This window comes from Equus przewalskii, chromosome 30, assembly GCF_037783145.1.
Source record: "Equus przewalskii isolate Varuska chromosome 30, EquPr2, whole genome shotgun sequence".
Classification (NCBI taxonomy): Eukaryota; Metazoa; Chordata; class Mammalia; order Perissodactyla; family Equidae; genus Equus; species Equus przewalskii.
The window spans coordinates 21,500,736-21,525,409 of NC_091860.1; the positions used below are offsets into that span (position 1 = coordinate 21,500,736).

The 24,674-nt window shown below is 35.6% G+C and overlaps 1 protein-coding gene across 3 annotated transcripts in view; it reads left to right on the plus strand.

Annotated features, from left to right (window-relative positions):
* Nucleotides 1–24,674, plus strand: part of UPF2 (UPF2 regulator of nonsense mediated mRNA decay) — a 112,531-nt gene that overhangs the window by 57,003 nt on the left and 30,854 nt on the right. For all 3 annotated transcript variants that reach the window (XM_070601553.1, XM_070601551.1, XM_070601554.1), the window contains exons 9-15: nucleotides 2,452–2,560; nucleotides 9,727–9,840; nucleotides 11,897–12,013; nucleotides 16,692–16,877; nucleotides 18,777–18,980; nucleotides 19,708–19,983; nucleotides 22,190–22,373. In XM_070601553.1, coding sequence (XP_070457654.1) covers nucleotides 2,452–2,560; nucleotides 9,727–9,840; nucleotides 11,897–12,013; nucleotides 16,692–16,877; nucleotides 18,777–18,980; nucleotides 19,708–19,983; nucleotides 22,190–22,373 — 1,190 coding nt within the window. The remainder of the gene's footprint in view (nucleotides 1–2,451; nucleotides 2,561–9,726; nucleotides 9,841–11,896; nucleotides 12,014–16,691; nucleotides 16,878–18,776; nucleotides 18,981–19,707; nucleotides 19,984–22,189; nucleotides 22,374–24,674) is intronic.

Sequence of the window (24,674 nt, forward strand, 5' to 3'; positions counted from 1 at the left end):
CTGTGGAATATTTGGGGGAAAGCATATTCCGGCTAAGGAGAACAGTCGGTGCGGATGGAGGCTCTGAGGTGAGAGCTTGCTTGCCGTTTTGAGGATTAGAGAAGGGCCCTGAGGCTGGAGCAGTGAGCAGGAGAGAATAGTAGGAGATGAGGTGAGATCAGTTTATGAGGTCACAGAAGTACTGTTTGAGAGAATTAGAACCTGAGCCTCCTAACTCCTGGCGCAGTGCTCTTTGTTATCCCATGACCTCAACTCTTGTCTCTCAACGTTTCTGACCTGTGCTTGTGGCACTTGGGAGTGATGGAAACTGGGCATAGGTTTAATGTTCTATGTTTGTATTTGGCAGTTGCTTATGAACTGAAAAAGAAAAAAGTATTTGTTGCTCAAGTGGGTATGAGAAACCTAATATTCTAACTAAAATATAAATATATTAAAATATAATATTTTAGGTGGTATGGTGGTTAAGTTCATGCACTTCTCTGTGGTGGTCTGGGGTTCGCAGGTTCAGATCCTGGGCATAGACCTACGTGCCACTCATCAGGTCATGCTGTGGCAGCATCCCACATACAAAATAGAGGGAGATTGCCACAGATGTTAGCTCAGGAACAATCTTCCTCAAGCAAAAAGAGGAGGAAAGGCAATGGATGTTAGCTCAGGGCCAGTCTTCCTCACCAAAAAAAAAAAAATTATATAATATTCTAACTAAAGATTGAAAATTACAAAGTAAATTTGAAATTATTTTGTATCCATGTATTATGCAAGAGAATTAAATGTTCTTTTGCCCCAGGCTTTTTTTTGGTACTAGCAGACATTAAGAAAATTATTACGTATTTATGAGAGTATCTTACAGGAATACCTCATTTTTGTAATATCATCAAGGAGTAATGTGACCCACGTATGTGCATTTTCTGTGACAGGAGCTTAACCTTGAATTGATAAAACTTTTAAAATAACTTAATGTTTAAAATAAAGTTTAACACTAATGTTTTCATTCAAATCTTTACATGATGGATTAAAAAGGATATGATGTGTTGAAAAATTATTTTTGAGGTACTACTACAAAGCCACCGTATTCTGGACTTCTCTCGACATCTGTGCCCTATTTCTGAAATGGTGATTATAATATCCACCTCATAGGGAGTTAGTAGGATCAACAAGTTAAATAATGGATGTTAGATGCCTAGGACAGGGCCTGGCACATTCATAAGAGCTGAATAAATGATAATTTTTTAAAGAGACTGTAATAGTCCAAGAGGAATACAAAGTTTTTGAGGCTCTTAGGCATGAATTTGAGCACTTTCTTCCCCTTGGCCTCACCTTTCAAATTTATCTTCATTCTTCCTTTCTTTTCTATGTTCTTCTTCCGACTACGGCTTAATCTGTCCATGCTAGGAGTTTTCCAGATCTAATTCTAAGCCTTTCATGGTATGCAGACTTTTCTCTGATGATCAACCCATTTTCATGTGTGATTCTAAAGTGATATATTCAGGGATAATTAAGACGTGTAAGATTATTTGTTTCTGATTTAAATGGCTGCAGGCTGTCATGGTTTTTGACCTCTTGTGTTGAATTGTTATAGTTTTTAGATTCCTTCTTCACTGCCCGCTCCCATTACTTGCTGCTGTCAGTGCAGCTGCTTTATGCGTTCCTCACTGCTGCTTATCTCAGTGTCTGGTCTGCCGAGTGTTGAATCATTGGATGATCAACTTTTATAAAATAATGTCTGTGGCAGGAATGGAAAATAAATTTTAGCTTGTGGGTTGAGTCTGAATAGTCGTGGCGGCCTAGACTGCTGTGTTAAAGGAAGATTCTGGAGCTGCGTCCAAGTTTGATGAGAAAGTGCTTTGATAATGGAAGGGGGGCGGCAGCATGAGTAACAACATATTTGCCATTTATTGTCTAAAGTAAGAGTAAATGGGCACTGCATGAGAATCTGGGTTCTGTAATGAGTAAAATACAGAAGTTAGTGTGTGGGTTTTGTGATATTATTTTGATTCCTTAGATTCCTTTTGGTTATTGGTTGCCCTTTTACTGTAGACATCCAGGTTTCCAAATAACGTATTCGTGGATAAGTGAAGATGGTTTAAAAGGACTCCTTTTTGTACTGTTTGTTAGGTTGGTTTACTCAGTAATTATGTGATTAAAAATTTAAGCCAGCCAAAACTTAGTGTTTGCTTTGTATTTCATTTTTTATCAAAATTACATACTCAATGAAATTGCAGATGTGCGATAAATGCGCTGAATGGAAAATACCAGATTATTAGTAAACTTTCACAAAGCAAATTGAGTTTCCATCTACTTCATTATGATGACAAGAAATAGGCATGTCTGTATGGTTATTAGTTTTGGTAATCATTTAATGTGTCAATATATCTGAGAAAGTTTAAATTTTAAAATGAATTCTTTCTGGTGTGTCTTTTCTTTTACACATATCACATGTAACTTTTGCAGGTTGGATTTGCTACCATTTTATGCAAGATTGGTTGCTACATTGCATCCCTGCATGTCTGATGTAGCAGAGGATCTTTGTTCCATGCTGAGGGGGGATTTCAGATTTCATGTATGTATTTAAGCATTTATTTTGTAATATGTATATACTTATAAATTGAGTGAGGATTCTTTAAGAGTATGATTATTTTATTGGTAAGCATATTTTTGAAATTTGATAGTGGTATAACAGTTCAGAATGTATGGACGTCTCAGTTTTTAAAATGTAAATTTACTCAACAAAGCTTGAAATTGATAAGTGATACTCCAGTTTGGAGGAGAGCTGTTGCTGCTACCTTGTTTCCCCTTTGTAGATACTGCCCTTTTGCTTTTCAAAGGAAAAACCATTCTCCAAGGTCAGGAGAGCCAGCAGGCCTCATTGGTGTTCCCACAAGAAACATAGGCTTGGCCTTGACGAGTCAGGCACAGTGCCTGTGGGATGCCCGTTTTGTTTTTGGGGCTCCAAATGTTCAGGGCACACGTGTTTCCACAAATGCTCTGATCTCAATGAGTGCTGTTGTAGCCCATGATTTTGTTGACTCATGCCTTAAGAATCTTTACCTTGGATAGTGGTGACTTCTTTAAAGAGTACCCTGGTAAGTACCAGGGACCTGTTACCAGACAGCTTCCCTACCTTTCCGCTCCTGGGAGTCTTAACAGACTGCCCGTTAGTGGCTCTCCCAGACCCACATTACCCAGTCATCTTATGGAGGTGATAAAGTTTCAAATATAGGCTTGAAAGGAGTAAAATGATACCTTAGAGGTGACTGAAAGTGAACATTGGTAGACTGTGAAAAGATGTGAAATTCAGGTGTTTATGTTAGCGCATGAAAAATTGTGTATTAGAATTTAGCTTTATAGCAGGGGGCTTGGAATGCAAATAAGTGTTTGCTATGCTCACTATACACTTTAGCGCACCCGATATACACAAGTCAGTAGCATTGCTGAACACTCAGAGAACAGGCATAATTCCTGAGGTCAGGAATCTCACAGTATAATTGGGGAGATAAGGCATAAATACTCAGGAAAGCAAGAGTGAAATAAAAGTTTAAACCCTGAATGTATTTGATAGTATAAGGAATTGTGGGATTAACTGCCAGATGAATCTTTCGAGAGTGAGTGCCTGAGTTCAGAGGAAGGAGAAAGCCTCAGGGAGGGGTGGAATGCTCTCTGAAGGCTTCTTGCCGTACGTGTTAATTTGTTAATGTGAGATGTGTAATTAAGATTTTTCTGGACCAGCTTTTGCTGAAGTTTGTTTGGCTTTTCATAGATAGTGTTAAGCAAGAGGAGGTTTCTGTGTTTAAAGAAGTTTGGAAACACTGAGAACAAGAAAGTTAAATGGTTTTGTTTGTGTTTTATGGTAAGAATTCTCAAAGCCTTAATAGGATAATGTGCATTGTGAACCTCCTGGAGGGAGTTGAATATGTAGTCACTCAAAGACACGCTTTGATAAATGCTGCTAGTTTGGGGACAATTGCATCAGAAGTTATAATATTCTTGTTGATGTATTTAATCCCATCCTACAAACAAGAAACTGTTTCACTAGCAGACACTATGACTGCATTATGAGTTATATGCATACACCCCTCAACCAAATCCAAAATTAAACAAAACACAAGTTGTCGGACCAAGCATGATTAGTGCTTTTGGTGATAAATGTAAAATTAAGAAAATTCTATTCATGTATACATCTCCTCCCACCTTTGAAAATTGGGGTGGTAGTTGAGAGAATTGGCATTTTTTGTTACTGATGTAATGCTTCATTACAACTGGGAGAGTATCAGAGTTCTAAGAGTATACTTTGGGAACCACTGCTCTCAGGGCAGAGAAGAAAGGGCACTTGAGATCATCGATCACGTTCTGCTTCTTCCGGGATCTATACTTCCCCACCCCTAAATCTGCAGACTTTGCCAATGACTTTTTATTAGGCTATCATATGGTCAGCACTCTCCCATCCTTAAAGGAACATAAAATAATAGCAACAAGAAAACTTCCCTCAACTGCACCCCCTCATCCTCTTTCATTTCCATCTCGTTCGGGTTTTTTCGAGTGTCCTTGTCTCTTCTTCTGACATTTGCAGTTCGTTCCACCATCTTAGAGACCGCCATCGTCCTCCTAATTGCTTCGTGCTGGTTGGTATTCCTACAGATTCTACACTGCTGGGCTCACCTGCTTTTTAGGAAGCTGTCCTTCTGGCTCCACCATATAGGAGCGTTGTAGCTTTGGCCAAGTTACTTAAGTCTCTAAACCTTGGTTTCCTTGTCTATTAAATAGGGATAATACTGGCATCTTTTTAAATAGGATTGTTCTTATGGATTAAGTGAGATAATGCATATAAAGTAGTAGTATTATAATTATCCCTTGTCTACCACCATTCTTTCCTGGTTCTTACTTATGACTGCTGTTCTCAATATCCTTCACTCTTTTGTCCAGCTGAGTTTATATGTTGGTGTTCCCCAGACTTTTCTTCCTTCACTCTCCTTTTTGACAGAACACATTTTACCTTGGGTTCTGTTAACATCTATTTCCCAGCAACTTCAAATACCTATGTCTTGCCAGAACCTCTCCCCTGGTGCTTAGTAAGTTCTCATGTGCTTCTAGGTAATATGTCCATAAAACAAACTCAGGATTTTCTTCTTGAAATGTCTTTAACCTTCATTTCCTTCTGTCAGCGTCTGTATTCTCCCTGTAAATTTGCAGTATATTTTATCTAATCACTAAGAGAAATACCTCTACTTGTGCCGCTCTGACATTCAGGAGCCAGTGTTCACCAAATTCTATTGATGCTGTCTTCTAAAAACACCTCCTCAAATCTAGCATCTCCTCTTCATCACCAGTGACACTGTCTTTCATTCTTCATAGCTTGAATTATGAGAATAGCTTTTTTTTGGTGAGGAGGGTTGGCCCTGAGCTAACGTCTGTTGCCAGTCTTCCTCTTTTTGCTTGAGGAAGATTGTTGTTGAGCTAACATCTGTGGCAATCTTCCTCTGTTTTTTATTGTGGGATGCCGCCACAGCATGACTTGTTGAGCTGTGTGTAGGTCCTGTGCCTGAGATCCGAACCCCTGAACCCCTGGCTGCCAAAGTGGAGCGCATGAACTTAACTGCTATGCCACTGGGCTGCCCCCAACTTTTAGCTTTTTGGATCCAGCCTCTCTATTGGTAAAATAACATGACCACATATCCCAGTGTAATTTATTTATAAATTATATGCATTTGCAATTGTAGAACATACTTTATGTGCATTATATAACATAGAAAAATAAACTGAAAAGTATGAGATAAAAAACAAAATCATAGGGGCCAGCCCTGTGGCCGAGTGATTAAGATTACACGCTCCACTTTGGCGGCCCAGGGTTTCTCTGGTTCGGATCCTGAGCGCAGACATGGCACTGCTTATTAGACTACGCTGAGATGGTGTCCCATATGCCACAACTAGAAGGACCCACAACTAAAATATACAGCTATGTACTGGGGGGATTTGGGGAGAAAAAGCAGGAAAAAATAAAAGATTGGCAACAGTTGTTAGCTCAGGTGCCAATCTTAGGGGAAAAAACTGAAACATTGTTACCTAAAAAAACCCAAAATCATAAATGAAGTTACAATATTCTTTTTCCCAAACCCCTGTAGATTAAGAGTCTTGCCCACCATACTTGGAGATGAGTGGTCCATAGAATAAAATAAATAAGTTTCTTTGAAGGCACATTTACTTATTTATAGATTCAGTGCCTACTTAGTGTTTAGCATATAGTAGATTTTCTTAAAAATTAGTTGAATGATTGACTGAATAAAGTTTATGTAAAACAAAATGAACAAATTATGGAGAACAGAAAGTATAATGTCTGTTTGGGTGAAGTTATCAAGGGCCACTTGCGGGTAGAGGGTTTTTCCAGTAGGGAGTAGTGAATGATAGGCCTTGGAAATGCTTACTTTTTATATCTTGACATATCTGAAGAGTTTTTATTAATGCATATGTCTTTAATTATCAGTTAATCTCAGCTTCAGCTGTCATTAATAAATGAGTTGTGAGCACCATTTTTTGCTAAAGATGATTGACTATGTAAGTAAATCTTAGACATTATTGAACTAAAAATAGAGAAAATCTTACTTTGTTAATTCATCTGTATTTACTTTTTCAGAAGTGTTGACATACCTTTTGATCATAAGGAGTCAGTAAGTGAGACTGGAAAACATTGAATTAGGAGTCAGAATAAGTTAGTCTTTTTAATAAGTATAGCCTTTTGAAAAGCCTTCAGTTCTTTCATCTGAAAATGAGGGAGTGAGATAATTGATTTCTAATACTTTATTTAAAAATTCTATAATTTTTACATGTTACTTACATTGTACCTCCTTAACCTCAATACTGTTTAAGAATAATTGTGGATAATACACTGTTACATGTTTTGAAAGCTGTAATGCCCAGTAATAGTTAAACTTGTAGGAGACTCCACAGCAGGTGTTAAGAGCTTGTGCATCCAGTCATGCAGAGAGATTTTAAAGAACATGTGTATGTATTTCCCAGCCCTACTCCCCCTAAGGATTCAGCTTCAGGATATCATTTTTGAAATGCTTCCTTATACTTTTTTTGTTTCTACATTTCTTTAATTGTAAAAGAAACAAATGTGTAGTGTAGGTGATTTAGAAAACAGAAAATATGTAAAATAGAAAGAAAGAAGGAAATCCCCATAATTTCATTGCTTAGAAGCACACGCTGCGGGCCGGCCCCGTTGCTGAGTGGTTAAGTTTGCGCACTCCACTGTGGCAGCCCAGGGTTTAGCTGGTTTGGATCCTGGGTGCGGACATGGCACCACTCGTCAGGCCGTGCTGAGGCGGTGCCCCACATGCCACAACTAGAGGGACCCACAACTAAAAATACACAACTATGTACTGGGGGGATTTGGGGAGAAAAAGCAGAAGGAAAAAAAAAAGATTGGCAACAGTTGTTAGCTCAGGCACCAATCTTTAAAAAAAAAAAAAAGCAGAACCTGCTAATATTTTGGTGTTTTTTTGTTTTTTGTTTTTTTTTTTCACCTTTTTTGCTCTGTAGTTTTTTATGGATGAATTTATATGTACAATTTTTCATTCTTCTCACTCAGAAGCATTTTACAATGACGTTTAAAACACTTCGTAAGGGTCACATTAAAGGTTGTGTACTCTTTTGTCCTGTACATTAATTGCTTAATATCAAGTGAAGTGTAGTTGTCATCAGCAGCACCACCACCGTCATTATCATCATCCTTATTTTACCAGGTGGGCCCCCAGATGCAGGGAGTTTATGTGATTATCTACCATCATACCTCGAAAAATGGGACAGAATGACTACAAGGGCTCAGATGTTCTGACTTTAGGTCTTTTGCTTTTTCATGTCCCTGTAGTATGCATATAAACATTAAGCATTTTCATTTGTTTGCTCACTTAGTAAACATTTATTTAGTGTTCGTGTATTAGTGATAGAAATATACAAAGATGGATAAAATTAATAATGCCTAATATTTATTGAGCTCTTCCTGGTTCCAGGCACTATTGTGCTTTACATGTATGTGCTTTACATGTATTAATTCAGTGAAGACTCAGAGCAACCCTATGAGGTAGGTTGCTTTTATTAGTTCCGTTTTACAGATGAGGAAATTGAGACACAGAGTTTAAGTAAGCTAGTAAGTGATAGAGCTGGCATTTAAACCCAGCAAATCTGGTCCAGAATCCACACTCTGAATCTGTCCTAGGAGTTCACAAAATAAGATAAATTAGCAAGAGGAGCTTTTCATATGCAGTGCTTATCAAACGTGTGTTTGTGAAAGGGTTTTTATGAAGGCTGTACTCTTTTCTAAATAGGGCTAAAACAGTCAAGTTTATTCAATATTATTTGTTTAATGTTATAAACTAGAATCTAGTTGGTTCTGTTTTCTATTTGTCTCTAATCTCAAAGCTATTTTGTATGCTTAAATGATGTGGTTAAAATAAAGTTGTGTAAGTTGAGTTTTTCTGCTTTTATTTTTAATTGATACAATTTTGTTGAAGATTATAGTGAGCTTCTAGTTTGTTCTATTTTTTAACTGAGTAAACATAGTTTTGTTTAAAAATTATTCGTGAAGGTCTAAAAAGCCTAAACACCTTCCTCTGCTAGCTATACAAAGTAGGTCCTCAAAAATGAAAGTGATAAATTGCATTTAAGTGTTAGCTGTCTGAGTATGTAGAAGTTTAGTATATATATAAATGTTGATTACTATTTGTCCAGCTCCTGGTGAAGTTAGGTCTTCTTTTGAATCCCAGCACATACTAGTGTAGTGGAATTCTCAAGTAATAGGAGACTGGGATTCTAGTTGTTGTTTTAACTTTGTTGTTGTTGTTTTAACTGTTAAATCAGAGTTATAACAGCTGTTGTTCCTTTCCCAGAATGTTGTTATGTGGATCAAATAAGATAGAATAGTATTCTGAAAAAGTAAGGAACACTAAACTATTTCAGGGCACCACCACATTATTGTCATTGTTGTTCAGATAAAAGGTTTCTAGACTGTGGGTTTTGTTTTCTGATGAAAGTGTAATTCTGAGGTTAAATCCAATTACATATTTCTTGACGTGTCTATTCACATTGTAATGTTTAATAGGATTTTGTTGTATTTACTATTTCTTGAAATGTGTCCCTAAGTAGAGGGCTTGTATTCACAAAGGATTTGAACTTTGATATACCACCATGACTGGTTATAAAAAAAGAACAGTAATTATATTGGAAATTTCATTGTGATGAATTTATAATTTAAAATGCAGTATATAATTTGTAACTGTAGTACATGAACTGAGTCTTAATGATATTTTCACTTAAGTAAACTCTTGGCATTAATTACTTTTGAAGCAGCATCTCCTAAAGTGTGTTCTTTACAATATTAATTTAATGGGATGTTAACATTTCAAAAGGGGGGGTTGTGTTGCCAGATAAATGTGAGAAACATTGGATTAAATTAAGCATGTTTGTTTATTTGAGAGCCTCTTTAAGCCCGATAAAATGCATTGTTTCCCAAAATTATTTCACCATAGAACGTTGTGACAAAGCACATCCTGGCACTGGTGTTCCACAGGGCTTATTTTGCCTTAACTTAAAATAATTTGAATATGTCAAGAAATTATACCCAAATTTATTTAAAATATTTATTATGAATTCAGTCTTAGTAAAATAACAGTTTTTATCACCAAGATTTCAAAATGTTAATTATCTAATCAGTGTCTCTTTTCTCTTAATTTGTAGGTACGAAAAAAGGACCAGATCAACATTGAAACAAAGAACAAAACAGTTCGTTTTATTGGAGAACTAACTAAGTTTAAGATGTTCACAAAAAATGATACACTGCATTGCTTAAAGGTTAGTGTGGAATTATTTGAATTATTTTTTAATAGACAACTTTAATGTTTTAGTTACAAATTCTGCAGAAAATGAAATAATTAAGAGATTAATCCAAAATGAAGACAAGAAAGGAGTAAAAAGGAACATTAAACATATGAGCAAAATAGAAAACAAATAGTAAGATGGTGGATACAAATGCAGCTATAATGGTAATTACATGAAGTGTAAAAGGACAAAATACAATCAAGTAAAAGCCTTAAGAATATAAGACTTGATTAAAATAACAACACTCTATGTTGCCTACAACAGAGATACCCTTAAAGACCAGAAAAGCTAAAGTAAAAAGATGAGGGAAATATACCATGGAAGCACTGATCAAAAGACACCTGGTTTCATTATTATCAGACAAGTAGACTTGAAGGCATGAAGCATTATTAGAAATAAAGAAGGACGGTTCATAATGATGAAGAGATCATTTTAACAGGAAGGCATTACCTTCCTGAGTCAGTATGCATCCAATAATGTAGCTTCAAAATATATAAAGCAAAAATCGATAAGGAAAGGAGAAATAAACAAGTCCACAACCATAGTGAGAGACTTGAAATGCCTTTCAATAGATGAAAGAACAGGCAGACACAAATCAGTATGTGTGTACAGAATTGAGCAACATCATTAACAACCTTGATCTAACTGACTCTATACCCAACAGCATCAGAATTTACAGTCTCTTCAGATGCACATGGATCATTTACCAAAATCAACCATAGAGAAAGTCTCAGCAAATTAGAGAAGATTGAAATTAATTCACGTTGTTTTCTATCCAAAATGGAATTAAGCTAGAAATCAGTTAGTAACTAATTATACGTGGTAAAGCTGATGCAGTATAGATGGAACAATTCTTCTCCATTTGGAATTAACAAAATAATAATAAATTTGTTATCAAATCAATTTCTGTAGCATATTGCTAGTTATATATCACACAAAATGGATAACATAGATTCAAATACGTTTGGAAAATCCTGAGTTAAACAAATTTAACCAAGTTTCTTTACTCCTAAATGATTTCCTGAGAGTGTTTAAAATACTAATAGTCATAAATATTCAAGGAGTTAAGTTTTCTAAAACTAGTTAAAAGATCTCAGTAGACTACAAAGCACATTTAGAGAAACTCTGGACAGCATTTTAAGAGGGCTTGTGAAAGCTTTCTCAATGCTGTAGTTGAAAGGAATCATGCCATGAACAATTGAGACATATTGGTATATTTCTTTGTACTATTATTAAAAATATATAGGAAGGATATACATTTCTTTGACATAGAAATTCCATTTCTATAAATTTGTTTTAAGGAAATAATCATATATGTGTGCACAGATTTTATCTACAAGGATGTTTGTCATGCCATTATTTGTAATAGCAAGAAATTGTAAACACTTTGAATGTCCAGTAAATAAGAATCAATTAAACTTTAGTATAGTTCATATTATATAGTACTATAGATTTTAAAATCATTTTTAAATCATGCCATAGAAGGATAAATAAAGACATAGAAAAATACTTAGCCAAAAGAACACCAACTTATTAAATGATGTGATGTGTCTGAAACACATCTTTGGTTTAGAAAATATGCCTAGAAAAAGATCAGGAGAATAAATACTAAAATGTTATAGGTAATGTGTTGTTTGTAAATTTCATACAATGAGCCTTTTGTAGTCAGAATTTTTAAAGTAAATTCATATAATCCAAAACAAAAAAGCCATTTAGAAAATGTCAACTGTGTGTGACATGTTTAAATACATAGCATCTAATAATAAATGTAGAAAGGGTTTTGATATTAGTTTCCGTTTATCTATCTAAAAGGAAAGACATTAAATATATTGAAGTTTTTAAATAAAATTTTTATGGCTGATCACAAAAGATACCCAACAATTTAGCTTGTTAAACTAAAGTGGACTAGCTTTAGTTTTTCACACTGACATTTTTAAAGTTACACACATAAGATGTGTAATGTTTTCTTTCTCTGATAGGATTGAAATGTTATCTTTGTGGTTTTTCATCATCATTATTGGTATTACAGATGCTTCTATCAGACTTTTCCCATCACCATATTGAAATGGCATGTACCCTACTGGAAACATGTGGAAGATTTCTTTTTAGATCTCCAGAATCTCACCTGAGGACCAGTGTACTTTTGGTAAGGATTTGAGGATCCTATCAGGAGCTTGCAGTTCTTGATTTACATAAGAGGTTAAAAATATTGACCAGAGTCTGTTATCTTTCTCTGCCATATAATTAAAAACATTTCTACCTAATGTAGAATATCCCATAGAGATGAGCTACCATTCCTGGAGAGCTGTAGGAATTTTTCTCACTTGGCTGCCAGTGAGTTTGCGGTATTATAAAGGGGGGATTAAATTCACCTCTAGTTAACCTTTGACAAATGATGCAAATGAGCAGGTACTCTTAATGCTATCATGTTAGAGCTGTCTTAATGGATATTCTTGGTACATTTCAAAGAAGCCATCGTTAAAGTGCTGTAAGCACATAAATTATAAGCTTAAAAATATAAAATTAAATTTTAAAATTAAAAAACAAAATATAAGCTTGAAAAATTAACTTGGAGGAGAAGTTATTTCTTAAGCTAATTAGGATGCCGAAATGGCCATGAAGTTTATTAAGCAATTAAGTTATTGTACTTATTGATGATATCCACGCAAATGCTTGCAGCCTTTGGCAGGGGGAGTTCTGATGGGGGTGGGGATGTTGGTGTTACTGTTAAAGAGAGCTCTGGTTTCGGAATCCCTGGGCATAGACTACCATTACATCAGTGTTGATGTTACGGAGTCTTGATTGTGTCATTTTCTCTAGATATGTTGTTTTTTAGAATCTGGTTGTGAGCCTGAATACTCTGCTGATGATATTTAAAATACAGAAACATGAGAATTTATTTTTAGTAAACAAAATATTAATGTGAAGACCACCAAATGGAATTGATGTCCAAATTGCCTCTAGGTTTATATGACATTAATCATATAATAGTCATTCCAAATTTTTATTGTAACAAGGAGAAAACTCTTCCTCCTCTTTGGCTCAGGCTGGTAAGGTCAAATGAGACACTGCTTAAAATTGTAATATTATTAAATTAATATTGTAAAATTATTTAAAATGTAATAGAGATGCCAGGAAAGCTTAGTTCTTTTTTTTTCTTTTATTGGGGTTATATTGGTTTATAACACTGTGTAATTTCAGGTGTACGTTATTGTATATCAGTTTCTATGTAGACTGCATTGTACTTACCACCAATAGCCTATTTTTTATCCATCACCATACATATGTGCCCCTGTACCCCTCTGGTAACCACTAATCTGTTCTCTTTATCCGTGTGGCTTTTTTTTTTAATCAGGAAAGCTTGATTTTTAACGTCTATTTTTATTTATAATATTGAATTCTCTATATTTATAATTTTTTGCTAGAGAAAACATTTACTAATGTGGGGGTCTGGATGAACATTGCATTGCTGAAAACCAGAGTCCTTCCTGCCTGCTGGTTTTCTTGGCTCGGTGGATCTTTCTCCTTCTTATAGCAAAAGCAGCTAGCCTTTATCATCAATTCTCTTGCTTTCTGCATGGGAGCCTTGTTTATTTATCGTTTAACAGTTGGGAGGCTCCTCCGGTGTCAGGCATTAAGTGCTTCAGATCTTCAGGGATGTTACACTGGTCAGGAGGGGTAGTACAAAGAGGTGAAACACAGTTCCCATCCTCAAAGTGGTCTACATCTCGTGCTAATTCCAGTAATGCTCCAGGTGCTTTAATAGAGGTATGCGGAGGATACTGCAGACTCACGGAGTGGGTACTTAAGCCAGACTGGTGAGTTAGGAAAGATCTTCTCAAATGGCTTCATAGTATTCACTGAGTGCAGCCTCTTTGTCAGACCTTTGGGATATAAAAGTGAAACAGATAGTCGCTGCTTTCATGGAGTTTACAGTCTAATAAGTCAGCCAGATGAGTAAGTAAACAATTGGAATAACGTGTTGGTAAGTGTGGTATAATGATATGGGTGAGCATAGGGTATTATTATGGATATAGATGGAAGAGGCACTTAATCTAGTCTTGGTATGTCAGGAAAGGTTCCCTGGGAAAAGTGCTGTTTATTTTAGAGACTAGCTGTGTCTTAGAGGCAGAGAAGAGAAACATGTTGAGTCAAGCAGCTACAGATAAGAGAAGTAGGCACAAACTAGATTTTAAAGAGCCCTGAATTCTATGCTGAGGAACTAGAGTCTTTTCCCTGATGTCAATGAGTAGCTATTGAAGGATTTCGAGCAGATAAGATACGATAGATAAAACTCTATATGACTCCACTCATAGGTGGAAATTAGTATATTGAGAAGGAGATCTGATCGGTGGTTACCAGGGAAAAGGGGGGGTGGGGGGAGGGTACGGAGGGGGAAGTGGTGTACCCACAACATGACTAACAAAAATGTACAACTGAAATCTCACAAGGTTGTAATCTATCATAACATTAATAAAAAAAAAAAAAGAAAAAAAAAAAAAGATACGATAGATAAGATCACATTTATGTTTTTAGGAAGATCAGTGTGGAGGAGATAACTGCAGTTGCTGAGCCCAGGGGTAGGCAGAACAGTGAAAAGGCTATTTTCAAAACCTAGGGAGAAGAGAGTGAAGAAATGATAGGGATTGGGAGGAATGGAGAATAATAACTGGCTGTAAAGAATTTTAAGAAGAAGAAAGTGCCCTAAGATAAGACTCAAGATTCTGGCATGGGCATCTGAGTGGATGGTGGTGCCAGTCACAAAGATAAGGAAATATGAGAGGAACAGATGATGAGTTTGGTTTGAAGCACATCAATACTTACGCAATAATCTAAAATATATCCATATTTGTTTGGGAACACATATAACCTTTTAACTGCTTTGCTTTCAAAATTATTGGTTAATGTTAAAATTAGTTGGTGAGTGTCTTGGGGGAAATGATTCTAAAGCAGGCTAAATAACGTAGAAACTAATCTTGATTTAAAACTGTATTATGTATATACAAGTGGTAAGTTAAATGATGCATTATTTGTTTTGTCCAAAGAACTTACAGGGTGTGGTCATTATCTCTAGCCCTATTCAACATGGAACAGTTCTCTTGTCTGGTTGAAAGCATTCACTACTTAGAATATAGATGTCAGGAGCTGAGCTACAACCTATAAGCTTTAGCAGTATTCATAGACAAGAGAAACAGTTATGAAGCTTGGTATACCCATCATTGAACTTGTAAAGAGCAAAATTTTCCCCCAGTATATGATGGTTTTCCATGTATAGAAAAGCAGACCATGAGAAAGATTGAATGTGTTTTAAAAAATTCATTCATTAGTTCATGTATTATTCAACATTAATTGCATGCCTCCCACGTGCTGAGTCAGGCACTGTTTCCAGTGCTGAGTATAGAACAGTGAAAATGATGTGCCCTGCCCTACTTGAACTTAGAAATGCAGCCCACTTTTCAAAACTGCAGTCGTGCCACCAGCCCCGACCCCAGTCCAGACACCTGCTTGAAGCTTGTCAGTGGTTTCCCTCTGCGAGCTTAAAACCCGAAGTTCTTACCACGATCTGCAAAGTCTGGTGTTACCTAGCCCCTCGCTACCTATTAAATCTTATCTCATGCCATTCCATGTTGACGCCACATTTGCCTTCGTCTAGTTCCTGTAACAGATCATTCTCTCTTTTCTCCTCACGGCCTCTGTTCTTGCTTTTGCTACTCCCCGTGGCTCTTCACAACTTTTTGTCATCCTTCAGATCATAGCTTAAATGTCACTTTCTCAGAGAGGCCACCCCTAACCCACCCTAATTAAAATAGGCTCCCTGATTTTCTCCATCTTAGTGCCTTGTTAGTTTCCTTCATACCACTAATCACAATTATTATTTAAAAGATCATTAGTTTATTTGTTGACTTGTTTATTCCATCTTCCTGCACTCAACTGTTAGACTTCCTGAAGGTAGAAACCTGTCTGTCTTGTTCACTGGTGAGTTCAGCACCTAGCATAGTGCCTAGCACATAGTAAGTGCCAAGCAAAATGTTTGTTGAATGACTGAATAAATTCAGTAATCTTAATGCTTAATATGATGTTGTTTTAAGAATTAGTGCTGTTTGAAGATCTTCAACTAATCCTTGGTTCTCAACTGGCATCTAGTGGGTAGAGGTCAAGGTTGCTGCAAAACATCCTGCAATGCCTAGAACAGTCCCCCCCCGGCCAACATCCCCCCCAAGATTTATCTAGTCCAAAATGTCAATAGTACAGAGAGTGAGAAAGCCTGAACTAGATGACGATTGACTAGATCTGTGTTTGTAGTCACCTCCTCTGAGTTGATGCTGAGGGCTCTGGACAAGTTAGAAGACCTTGGGGGCTTTTAGTTTTCTTGTCTATAGAGAGAGATCAGATGTATCTGGTGCAACATTAGATGGCACAAGCTCTGAGAATAAATGTACTCTCTACTGTTGTATGTGGAACAGCCAGAGTCACCCCTTTATTTATGTTCTTGGTCCTTAATTTCAGTCACTCACATATAAGAGCCTTGCTTTGCTTAAGAGTTCATATAGTTTGGCAGAGTTTTAAGTAAAGTTACATTTGTAGCAAAGTTTTCTGAGTATTTTATTGGACAAGTCCTAAGATGAAGCAGTCATGGACTAATTTCTTCCCAAAAAATGATTAGTGGTATAACAATTAATGTGCTTACACTTTCTTAGAAATACTTAGTAATTGTTTTTTCCTTTTCCTTATCCTGAAATCTTATCACCAAGAGTAGAAGTTCAGTTAGGAATAAAGAAACCTTAGGATGAAAGAATTTGACTAATTTAGACTTTTTATTTTAGGAACAAATGATGAGAAAGAAACAGGCAATGCATCTCGATGCAAGATATGTCACAATGGTGGAGAATGCATATTACTACTGCAACCCGCCTCCAGCTGAGAAAACAGTGAAAAAGAAACGTCCTCCTCTCCAGGAATATGTCCGGAAACTTTTGTACAAGGATCTCTCCAAGGTTACCACTGAGAAGGTAAATCTTCATGAAATCATAGAGTAATAGTCCATTTGAGATTTCTGGTAGTGCTAAGCTTATATATAATAATCAACCAAATTAATTCTCCTTCATTCTAATCATAAAAGTGTTAAGAGCAGTGCACTTTCCTTCTAGCCCATGCAGTATATTGTTTTAGGTCAGGGACATGTATATTTCAGTTTTCCTAGATCAGTTTGTTTATAAATTGCTTTAGTACCCCACAACAGATAGATAAAAAGTGTAAGGAGCTTCCCATTTTGTAATTAGAGAAATTGAAGCAGAGCTGTTAGAGTCCCAGCAGTGAAATTAGGAGAGGCAGGATTAGATCCCAGGTTCCATTATGATTAATTCTATGTAAGTCATCCTAAGAAGAAATTCGTATGATGATACATTGTATATGGGACATATGTTTTGTTTTCCTTTTATGCTAACTTCTCACTCTAATTAAAATGATAATTCTTCTAGATTTAACTTTGATGCTGTATGTATATTTAAAACTTCCTTTGTCTCTGATATTCTCTGATGAACTTGCCTTTAAATATTTTGCTTTAGTACAGGGGATCTTAAATTTGAATGGGCTTTAGGAGGCCCATGACCCTCTGAAATTTCATAATTTTGAATCTGTAGGGCTGTTTTTTTCTGGAGAGAGGATCTATAGATTTCTTCAGATTCTTAGCAGGGGTCAATTTCCAGAAAAAGTTAAGAACCACTGATCTGTTATCTTAATTATCATAGATACCTTGTTAGAAACTACACTTTTATGTAGGATGTGTTGAACAGAACATTTCTTGGTTAACTCTACAAGTTGAAACAATCCAGTGTAGAACTTTGTTCTTTTTGGGAAAAAAATATTAAGCAAATTAACTTCTGGACAGAGAAAACCTATTGAGAGGATAAAAGGGATGAAGGTAATAGCTGTATTTATCATACATGGACGGGGTAGAAGGTAAGGAATGATAGTACAACTTCGAAAATTGAAACCAACTTCCAGAGAGTCAGAGACAGTAATTGTTTAAAACAATAAGGATTTTGAGAGCTGTTTTAAAATTGCCTAAAAGTTTGAAAAATACAGAATGCTTATGCAATTGAGAGGACATGAACATTCCCAGTGAAGCTGCTCAGAGAACAAATTTAGTGCTTGAAAGATGGATTTTGGGCACAGAGTGGAGATAAAAGGAAGACTTTGCAATCTGCCAATAGTATCCATTTTCTTTCTGGATAAAAATAGAAAGAACTTGATTATAGGTAGAGCTCTGCTGATTATCTCATTACCAGTAGCGTTTTTGAAGTAGCAATGGCTAACATTTAGGGGGTATTTATAATGTGCCAGACCCTTTCCTTCATACATCGCATGTTTTAACTTGTCTAATCCCCACAGCCAACTCTGAAGTAAGTGCTTTGATTGTCCTCCCTTTTACACAGGATGCTGTGAAATGTCAGTTCTCATGTCATATCCCTCATCTAAGTGATCTTTTAACCAACTGATCTTGTGTTTGTTTATTGGAAATTTTTGATTTATAAAAAGAAGTGTCTGAGATTATTTACGTCAAATGACGTATGAAAGAAAACATTATTTTTGGTAAATCTTCAGTATTTCTTTCAGTGACCTGAGTACATGAATAAATAGTGTTAGCTTTACTGAAGACTTAGAAACTCGAGGAAATTTGTGGCATTGTGAAAAGATGTAGGGAAAATGTGAATAAATTTTGCCAATAATTAAGAAAAATCTTGTTTTTCTCATCTCTGACATGAAGAGACTGATAGAGGATCTGTAAAGGTATTTTCCATTTGAAAAGTTTTATTACTGCACAGTCATAATAAAATATCTGTATTATTGGGTATATTGGACTACTATGTGCTTATCTTAGTAATTTAAACAAAAATCTTTTCGTTTAGGTTTTGAGACAGATGCGAAAGTTGCCCTGGCAGGACCAGGAAGTGAAAGACTACGTTATTTGTTGTATGATAAACATCTGGAATGTGAAATATAATAGTATTCATTGTGTAGCCAACCTCTTAGCAGGACTGGTGCTCTACCAAGAGGATGTTGGAATCCATGTTGTGGATGGAGTTTTAGAAGATATTCGATTAGGAATGGAGGTAACAAGGACTTTGTTAAAGTCATCAAAGTGGAGTTTGTAGAGAATTTAAACAACTTTTAAATGCTATTATTGAAAAATAATAATTTGAAAACCTTCCTTTCCTCATGCGTTGTTTACTATTACTTCTTTGGAGTTAGTGGTTTCTTAATAAACTCTGTTGTATCAGATTTCCTAGTCATCTCTCAGGCTAATGCTGTGGTATTTTTTTTGCCTCTTTTTCTCAAGTCCAGTTAAGTTTATTTTGGAAGAGTTTAGTGAATTTTTATTTCAGGGTCACTTTGGGGACTCAGGTTATAGGAATCTATCAGTTTACTAATTAGGAGAATTGATAATCATTTAATAAGAATTTCTGTAAGCAGTTCCCTCTTTCTATAAGCTTATTATTTCCTTAATTCATGGATTAGAGAGAAAATAAATTGTGGGAGACCGATAGGGAGAATTACATTTTAACTGTTTTGTAAGCTATCAATTCATTTAATGATAGCTTAATATTAAATTTCACATTTAACATGTTCTTTTTGTTAAAGCTGTTTAAAGATAGCCATTTCCTAGAGAAAAAGGATTCCCAGAAGTGAGGACCTTGTTAAAAAAGAAGGAAAGAGCCCGTTATTTTTTCTTTGTTTAGTTTTCTTTCAGTAATCGATATTGTCAAGTGACAGGGGAATTTTACCTCTTTTCAAATACTTTACTATTCTTTAATAGAAATCTGTTTTTTTTTTCTTTAGGTTAATCAACCTAAATTTAATCAGAGACGTATCAGCAGTGCCAAGTTCTTAGGGGAACTTTATAATTACCGAATGGTGGAATCAGCTGTTATTTTTAGAACTCTGTATTCTTTTACTTCATTTGGTGTTAACCCTGATGGCTCTCCGAGTTCACTGGACCCTCCTGAGCATCTTTTCAGAATTAGACTAGTGTGCACTATTTTGGATACCTGTGGCCAGTACTTTGACAGAGGTTCCAGTAAAAGAAAACTCGATTGCTTCCTTGTATATTTTCAGGTACTTAAACTGAAATATGCAGTTTGGCATCATTTAATGCATTGCTTCTGTTACAGAAATATTGGAGAAGAATTGCCTTAGCATTCATATATATAAAATATGTTCATAATTAGTTTACATTAGATTTATTCTTCCTTCAAGGGTGCTTTAGAGATTTAAAAATATATGGTGAATTCTATCATATAAACATTGTAATTGCATTGTAACTTTTATGATTGATAATTTGGGGAATTATTTTGGTACAGTTTATAAATTTGGTACAGTACTATGTGGATTATGGTATTTGGTACACTAACTTATGAATTAAATTACTTGTGATTTTTTTATACATTTGGGTGCATTCTTCTCACTCACCTGTGTTCTGGTTTTACATGTAAAATTCTTGTTTCTAAATGATTCAACTTTTTTTTAGAAAAGCTATCACTGGGGAAAATATTTTTAACACAAAGAAATATTTGTTCATTCATTGGTAAACTCTTAGGTTGTACTTTTCTTATCTTAATTTCACTTAATTGTGTAACGTTCTGATTTAGAGCAAGTACAGGGTAAATTAAATTCAGATACAAATACAGAAACAATTCTACAACTTCTGTGAAGTTGGTGTTCCAGAAGTTGGCTCGTAGGTTGGTTGTTTGAAACTGAATCTCTGTTTCTCATAAAGTACAATGTCACAAGTACTTATTAGGGTGAACAGCTCACTGTCGAATTCTCCAGATTTTACTGAAATAAAGCACCATTAGTCCTATTCAATTCTATATGATCATTCCATTCTATATAATCTATTGTTAGTGTTGGTGAAGAAAATAAATTTAAAACTACAATTTGAGGTATCAAAAACACATCCACATAGTGGCTGGGGTTAAGTGGGGGTAAATACTCTGGGGAAGGAGCAGTTGGTTAACTTTCTATGACCACTAACGCTTGCAATCAAGGACAACATGTTACTCCTTCATTTTCTTAATTGATGAGCCAAAAATGGGGAGAGGAGTTTTGGAGATTTGAGAGTCAGATTCCCTCTTGCATGTAAAGACTGTCTTAAGTTGAGAATGCCTGTACTGAAAACTGGAATTTTGCTGCAGAATGTCAGCTGTAACTGTCAGCATCCACAGTAGAATCTCTTTCAGAAGAGTATCCTTGTTTGCATTCACTCCGACATCCCAGGCTGAGAGAACAGAGCCACTCAGAAATATCCAGGAGCAGAAAGAGACAAAAGACTTTTCCACACTGATTAACAGGCAGAAATGTGTAGCAGGGCTAAACCTAGGGAATGGGAGTAAGAAGTGAGTGAGGCCTGAGGGTGAGGTCAGTGTGTTCTGCCCAGAACATAGAGTGTCCAGTTAAGTGTTAGAAGGCCAGATGGAAAGGATCACCCGTGAGCTCTAGTGTGCGTCCACATCACTTGGGGATATTGTTAAAATGCAGATTATGATCCACTTGGTCTAGGATGGGGACCTAAGAGTATGTGTTTCTAACAAGTTCCCAGTGAGTCCATGCTTTGCGTAGCAAGGACCTAGAAGAAACTGGGGAGGAAGAGTAAGGCACCCAGAGGAATACCTGCTTATATACAAGTAAATTCTTGGTTATGCTTTTTAGTTAATCTGAACTTATGAATTACAAGTACAAAATAGAGGGAAGGAGCTGGGCTAAGAGAAGAGAGGGGAAATACCTAAAAAGTGCCATATACACAGTAGATGTTCAATAAATGCTTGCTGACTAATGATTTTCGTATATTTCACACACTATGTTTTCAGATACTTTAATTGACTTTCTTGAAAACCAAAGCAGGTAGCATAAGGAAAATAATGAAAATTTATCAAAACTATGGCTTTGAATCTGGTTGTTCTTGTGAAATTAAATATTTAAACCCAGTTTGGGGTTTGGGAGTGGGGTTTCTGCCTTGTTTCAGTACCTGAAAATTTATTTGGTATTTTATTTATAATTTTTCCTTGCCTTTAAAAAAAAGATTTATGACAGTTACAATTAAAAAAATTTAAATTAAAGTCACCAAATGGCCTAGAAATTGTATAAATGGAGGGAAATAATTGAAATAGGATCATTGCTGTTGACCATTAATAAAAATGATAGGTGTCTTGTGTAACTTTTTAGCTTAGTTATTATAACTAGGGTAACATCAGAATACTTATTATTTAAAAATATTTTTGTTATTAATTTCTTATAGCTAAATTTATTTTTCGTTTGTTATCAGCGTTATGTTTGGTGGAAGAAAAGTTTGGAGGTTTGGACAAAAGACCATCCATTTCCTATTGACATAGATTACATGATCAGTGATACACTAGAACTGCTAAGACCAAAGATCAAACTCTGTAATTCTCTGGAAGAATCCATCAGGCAGGTACAAGACTTGGAACGAGAATTCTTAATAAAACTAGGTAAGCAATTAATTACAGAGAGAAAATGGAGGTGATATTTGGCAGATTGTTTCCAGCAATTGCTTTATAATGTTATCAGTTAGAGTTTACTTTTGTATACTTTCTGTTTTCAACATTGAGTGTTACATACTAGTGTTAGGTAAGATCTGGGTGATTTCATTAAATAATCCCAAATTGGAGGAAAACAGTCATGTAAGACTTGAACGATAGTGATGGAAAAACACAATCCTGTTAGCCTCCCTTAATTTTAGTATTTTTGGTTGCTAATATAAAATCTACTTTTGATTAAAGCATCTCTTATATATACAGTATATATTTTCAACAAGCCTTCTTTCCTGAGACAGTGCAGGCCAGACGCTGTAGGAGGGGCATAGTACCTGTTAAGAGTTTGGAACTGTCCTCCAGAATTTCAGACCTTAGTCACTGGGAGAGTTGTCTCTCTCTAAGGACTAGAGAAAATAGGAGAAACGTGTGTTATGGGAGGATTGATCTCTTTACTTTCTCAGTATCTGAGGTTCTAGAAGAAGAGTCAGCTCTTGAACAGCTCCCATAGGGGATAGTAGGAGCACACTTTGTCCGTGGAAATAACTGGAACAAAGTGTAGCCTTACCAATCTGGTTTACTTGCCAATAGTTGTTAGAATGTTTTATTGTCATTTCAAAGTGACGTATGTTTTCAGGCTGTTAAGCTAGTATTTTGTTTCCTGCTAGAACTTGGTACTCACATGTCTGTCATTAGTGATCCTGCCTTCACCAGGTACTACATAATTGTATAAGTTACTGCATTGCATATCTGAAGAACCACTTTTCATGGCAAAGACGTTTGTGATGTTTTTCCTCTAAAACTATTTTTCATATTACATCCAGTATATTATTAATAGGATTTCTTTCTTCAAAGGTAACTTCTCTCTTGGAGAATATGGTTGCTGTTATCTAGTCGAGCATTGTTTTTAAAGCTTCTCCCGATTTTGTAACTGTTAACTTTTCCTACTACTCACCCCGTAAAGGCCTGTGTGATTCTTTTTGTTCTGTCGACTTTGTCCCAAATTATCTACTTTCTTTTTCTTTTCAGATTTCAAATTGTATAAAGTGATCATTTCAAACAAAGTGCTTATTTATCTACTTACTCATTTCATTTACTTTATATGCTTTGAAATAGTTCAGTCTTAGCCTTGTTTCCCAAAAACCTTCATGAGTGGTACTCTCTATGTAGTTTGACACCCAATTTGGTAGCAGTAAAAGAGCAGTGTGCTTTATCCTTTATAGACCAAAGGGTTGAATGAAAGGACTTCAGGCTTCTTTTAAGGAGTCTGTCCTTGTTTAGAATATTGAAAGGGAAAAATAGGTTACTGTTTACAAGTGAAACTCTAAAGATGGTGGCAGCTAGAATCAATATGCTACTAAGTTGTCCCATTTTCCTCCTGTTTAGAGTCTAAGTATCAGGAAGAAGATGTACATGAATAAATCTATATTAAATCTATTTCCTGTTGATGAAACCATAAACCCATAAGATAATACAGTATCTTGCCTTTGATAGTGTTTTATTTTCAAGCACTTTGCAAATTCATCATCTCATTTTAGTTTTATAGCAACCCAATGGTAACATAATAGTTAACAGGAAAACACTAAAAACATCCCCTCATGTTTTTCAAATCGTTTTTAAGCTTATTGAAAGTAATAAATATTCATGGCAGAAATTTTGAAAAACTACCAAGATAGTAAAAATCACTGATATTCTATACACAAGGATTATACGTTAACATTTTGATATATTTTCTCCTGTTCTTTTAAAATTTTTCCATGTGTTTACAGTTTTATAACTGGATTTTCTTGCTACTTAATATGTTAGGAAGTTTCTTTCTGACGTAAAATATTTTCTAAATCTTTACTTTTTTTTTTAACTGGTTATATATTTCTTTTTATGAATGTGCCATAATTTACTTAAGTTCGTTGTTGACACTTAGGTTATTTCCAATTTTGCACCACTATAAATAACATTCTTGTGTTATTTTTGTTTGTATCATGATTTTCTCAAGATAGATAGAGTTGGGGGCCAGCCCCGTGGCCAAGTGGTTAAGTTCACGTGCTCTGCTTCAGTGGCCCAGGGTTTTGCCGGTTTGAATCCTGGGTGCGGACATGGCACCGCTCATCAAGCCGTGCTGAGGCGGCATCCCACATGCCACAACTAGAAGGACCCACAACTAAAAATACACAACTATGTACTGGGGGCCTTTGGGAGAAAAAGGAAAAATAAAATCTTAAAAAAAAAAAAATAGAATTACTGGCTAAGACGTTCTCTTTA